This window comes from Bufo gargarizans, chromosome 2 (genome assembly GCF_014858855.1).
Source record: "Bufo gargarizans isolate SCDJY-AF-19 chromosome 2, ASM1485885v1, whole genome shotgun sequence".
In the NCBI taxonomy this organism is placed as follows: domain Eukaryota; kingdom Metazoa; phylum Chordata; class Amphibia; order Anura; family Bufonidae; genus Bufo; species Bufo gargarizans.
In genome coordinates, this window is record NC_058081.1 from 4,160,665 (window position 1) to 4,165,921 (window position 5,257).

Consider the following 5,257-nt stretch of genomic DNA (forward strand, 5'->3'; position numbering starts at 1 on the left):
GGGGCAAAGGTTTAAAAGTAATATCAGGAAGTATTACTTTACTGAGAGAGTAGTGGATGCATGGAATAGCCTTCCTGCAGAAGTGGTAGCTGCAAATACAGTGGAGGAGTTTAAGCATGCATGGGATAGGCATAAGGCCATCCTTCATATAAGATAGGGCCAGGGGCTATCCGTAGTATTCAGTATATTGGGCAGACTAGATGGGCCAAATGGTTCTTATCTGCCGACACATTCTATGTTTCTATGTTTCTTTGTGTTGTGTGAGTCGTACACCTGTTTATTAGTTAATATCATAAGTTAATCAGTTGTAAACCAGGTCAGTTCTGCAGCTTCCTGATTAGGTCTTTGATGTCCTTATTTCTTAGACTATATATGATTGGATTCAGCATGGGTGTTATCACAGTATACAACAGAGAGGCAACCTTGTTAATAGTCAATGAAACCCCTTTTGTAGGAATTATGTAAATGGAGATCAACGTCCCATAGAAGATACAGACGATTATTAGGTGAGAACTACAAGTGGAGAAGGCTTTACTCCTCTGAAGATTGGATGAGAGGTTGAGGATGGTGTTCACAATGCACCCATATGATGTCACAGTCATAAAAAAGGGTAAAATCATGACAAACACACTCATATAGAAAACTTCCATCTCCACTGTAGATGTTTCTGAACAAGATAGTTGTATTATCGAGGCAAAATCACAAAAGAAATGGTCAATGACATTTGGTCCACAGAATTCCAGTCCAAAAATGGATAATGTCGTTACAAGGATTAATGCAGCTCCCAAAATCCAAGAAATCAGGATCATTTTCAAAAACAAAGAAAAATTCATGATTGTGGTGTAGCGGAGGGGGTTACAGATAGCCAGATACCGATCATAAGCCATTGCTGCTAGTATGAAGCACTCAAGGGACTCGGAGCACCCAAAGATATAAAACTGAGTGATACAACCTGAAAATGACATGACCAACCCTTCAGCAATTATACTGGCAAGAGTGTTAGGGACAATGTCTGTGCTTAGCAAAATATCAAACATAGATAATTGGGAGATGAAGAAGTACATGGGAGAGTGGAGGGTCCTGCTGTAGGACACCAGGGTGATGATCAACAGATTTCCACATATTGTTACACAGTAAACCACAAGGAGCAGAATAAAAATAAGTATTTTGAACTTGTGGATGTTTTTGAAGCCAAGAAGAAATATTTCACTGACTGTTGTATGGTTCGGCTCATTCATCGCCTGGAAAGAAAGAAAACGGAACCTTAATCTATTGGTGTCGGCCCTTTACAGAGTAATGAGGGGGGATTTGCAGAGAGCGATGAGAATAAAGCATCAGCCCTTTACAGAGTAATGAGGGGGGAGTTGCAGAGAGCGATAAGGAGAAAGCAAAGCTATTAAATTATTTTTTTATCCACTGTACTTAATGAGAAAAAAATAAACTGTCAGATGAAATGCAGAATGTAAAAGTAAATTCCCCATTAAAAGTGCCCTGTCTGACCCAGAATAAGTACAGCGGTGTCTTAAAAAGATTAAAATAGAAAAATCGCCAGGCCCCGATGGCATACACCCCTGTATCCTAAAATAATTAAGTAATGTCATAGCCAGACCCTTATATCTGATATTTAAGGACTCTATACTGACAGGGAGTGTTCCACAGGATTGGTGCATAGCAAATGGGGGGCCAATATTCAAAAAGGGTTCAAAAACAAAGCCTATAGGTTGGTAAGTTTAACATCTGTCATGGGTAAACTGTTTGAAGGTTTTCTAAGAGATGCTATCTTGGAGTACCTCAATGAAAATAAGCAAATAACGCCACATCAGCATGGCTTCATGAGGGATCGGTCATGTCAGAGTAATTTATTCTGTTTCTATGAGGAGGTAAGTTCTGGACTTGACAGCGGCAAATCAATGGATGTCATATATGGATGGATTAGAGTTAACACTCCTGTTTTCTGAGTTGTATTATCTTATCTAAGCAAACACCTTCAATTGCTTTTCAATGGCTTTTGTCTCAAGATAACATGATGAGTTAATAAATTTGAGTTAAGAGCTGAAGTGCTAACCCTGCTACATCTGTATCTGGACTTCTCCAAAGCATTTGACACTGTACCACATAAAAGGTTAGTATATAAAATGAGAATGCTTGGACTGGGAGAAAACGTCTGTATGTGGGTAAGTAACTGGCTCAATGATAGAAAACAGAGGCTGGTTATTAATGGTAAATACTCAGATTGGGTCACTGTCACTAGTGGAGTACCTCAGGGGTCAATGTTGGGCTCTATTCTCTTCAATATATTTATTAATGATCTTGTAGAAGGCTTGCATAGTAAAATATCATTTTTTTGCAGATGACACTAAACTCTGTAAAGTAATTAACACTGAAGAGAACAGTATACTGTATATATACTACAGAAGACAGTATACTGTATAAATACTACAGAGAGAGGACAGTATACTACTACAGAGGGATCTGGATAGATTGGAGGCTTGGGCAGAGAAGTGGCAGATCAGGTTTAACACTGACAAATGTAAGGTTATGCACATGGGAAGGAATAATGCAAGTCACTCGTACATACTAAATGGTAAAACATTGGCTAACACTGACATGGAAAAGGACCGCAACTGAGCTGTAGAAACCAGTGTCAGGCAGCTGCTGCCGAGGCTAATAAGATAATGGGTTGCAACAAAAGGGGCATAGATGCCTGTAATGAGAACATAGTCCTACCACAAAGCTTGCTACATTCATCCCTAGTTATACCTAGTTTGTATAGGACAAACTATCAGGGTAATTATTGGGAAGGAGTTTTCCTATCAATCCTTCTCACTAACTGCTGTGCGTAAAATTGCCTCTCATTACCGGATGAATGAGTAAGTGCTTGTTTATTTTCTGAAAGCATGGTTGATGCGGTCACCTAAAAAAATTTTTGTCTGTAGCTCACTCTCTGTAACCAGGATCTACTGCCTGGAAACAATACAGGTAACACTCTAAAAATTAGAATATCGTGCAAAAGTTCATTTATTTCAGTAATGCAAATTTTAAAAAATTTCATTAATGTAGCAAAAAATTTGAATTTAACAAAAAGGTTCAATATTCTAGGCTCAAAGTGTCAGACTCTAGTCTGCTAATTACTCCATACCCCCTGAGCAAAGGGGACCTCAAAATTGTGACTTTGGGGTTTAATAAGCTGTAAGCCATAGTCATCCAAATTATAACAAATAAAGGCTTGAAATATCTCGCTTTGCATTGAATGAGTCTATCACGTATGATAGTTTCACCTTTTAAGTTGCATTTCTGAAATAAATTAAACAAATTTTTCGAGCTTCACCTGTAAATATGTATGAGGAAGAGCGATTGCAGTGTAACCGTAGAATGGAGAGGATTGCTGCATGTAAAGGCAGCAATAATTGCCTACACAATTGGACCATGTAAAGGGGTCTTTACTAGTAAGTTTGATTAAAGTCCCTGAAATGTGCAATTTTAAAATTCCAACAGCAATATTACGATTTTGCAATGTACCAGCCATTATAGAAAACCTGACGTTTGTAAGAACAGTTCCTAGGCAGATACTCTCTGTTTAGAGACTACAAACGGACCCTGAAGGGGTTAAGATTTATTGTCTTCCATCTGACTCTACAGAATCTATAGAAAATAGAAGCAGAGACAGATGGAAGAGAGCGACACCTGACAGTAAAAGCAGACAACATGGGAGATGCATGAAATACACATAAAGTACAGGTGAAACTCCAAAAATTAGAATATTGTGCAAAGTTCATTTATTTCAGTAATGCTAACTTAAAGGTGAAACTAACATCTGAGACTCGTTACATGCAAAGCGAGATATTTCAAGCCTTTACTTGTTATAATTTGGATGATTATGGCTTACAGCTTATGAAACCCCAAAGTCTTCATTTTGAGGTCCCCTTTGCTCAGGGGGTATGGATTATTAGCTGACGAGAGTCTGACACTTTGAGCCGAGAATATTGAACCTTTTCATTAAATTTAAATTTTAAGCTGCATTAATGCAATTTCTTTTAATTTGCAGTACTGGCATAAACGGACTTTTGCATGATTTTCAAATTTCCGAGGTTTCACCTGTATATTTTCCAAAAGCAAAATGTTACCAATAAAGAGCAAAATAGAGAAAATTGGCCGCACAGAAGAAGAACCACTTTATGACACATTGAAATGTGACTCCATACATATAACATAGTAAAATATATACAAGTCGTTATTTCTATTGACGTGACATGTGTTTTACCATTTGGCCTGAAAATGAAAAACAGGAAACCGACTTACAGACGACTTAGGGAGAGTTCACATCACTGTTATATTTTCAATCTTCGGATCCATCAGAAAAACACCCAAAAAAAAATATGATCTAGTAAAAAAAAATTCAACCTGTGCATCGGTTTGAGCTTTTTTTTTTCTTCTTTTTTTTTCTGTTCTTCTGATGGATCAGATCAGAAGAACAGAAACATAACAGTTACGTTATTTCCTACTGATTGTGTCATCTAATAGAAATAGCACTTGAAATCATCTCAGGAAAGTGAATGTTAACAGAACAGGCCGGAGTGAATGCATTTTATAGGTTTACTGGAAATGCAGCGGGGAACACATAACACTCTTGGGTATAGAACAGATTATAATAATGAGTCACAGATGAAAAGGCTAAGACAAAGAGTAGAGATGAGCAAATTTTTTAAAAATTCGATTCGACAACATTTTAGAAAAAAATTGGTTCGATCCAAATTTTTTGGCGCCAAATCGCGTTAAAAAAACTTTTATTTCCTGCAGAGAGCCTTTATAGTGATGTAGAACACTGTGCCTCGCAGTAACACGCATAGGGAGTCTGCTGTGGTAGTGAAATAATACTGTGAGTCAGTATGACATGCAGATGACAGGCGTCACTCTTAGAATCACCGCCGACTTCACTTATTTGGGCAATCATGGGGCCAAAACTGACTAAATAACTCAAGTATGAACTCAGCCAAGAAAAAGCGCACTCCATTTACACCGTCTTTAGCTGATTCCACTTAGATGTCTACAGAACCTCTTCTATTAAACACTTATACAAGTAGAGCCCCCAGAGTGCAGAGAGGGTCAGCAGTAAGTTTGTGTTGACGTCACTGATTATTTTGCCCTTCCTCTGATCCGTCAGAACAATAACTAACAATAAACAGAACCTGTCTGTTGAGCATCCGCCTTCACGAAGTCAACATTTGCTCAATAGTTCATCAGTATTGCTAATGCCAAA

General features: G+C 37.9%; 1 protein-coding gene across 1 annotated transcript; it reads right to left on the bottom strand.

Moving 5' to 3' along the window:
• Positions 1-317: 317 nt before the first annotated feature.
• Positions 318-2,434, bottom strand: LOC122929405 (olfactory receptor 11L1-like). The gene is made up of 2 exons (XM_044282957.1): positions 2,399-2,434; positions 318-1,241 (listed from the first exon to the last, which is right to left on the bottom strand). Exon 2 carries the CDS (start codon positions 1,236-1,238, stop codon positions 318-320), a length of 921 nt encoding a protein of 306 aa, XP_044138892.1. The 5' UTR covers positions 1,239-1,241; positions 2,399-2,434.
• Between the last annotated feature and the right edge of the window lie 2,823 nt (positions 2,435-5,257).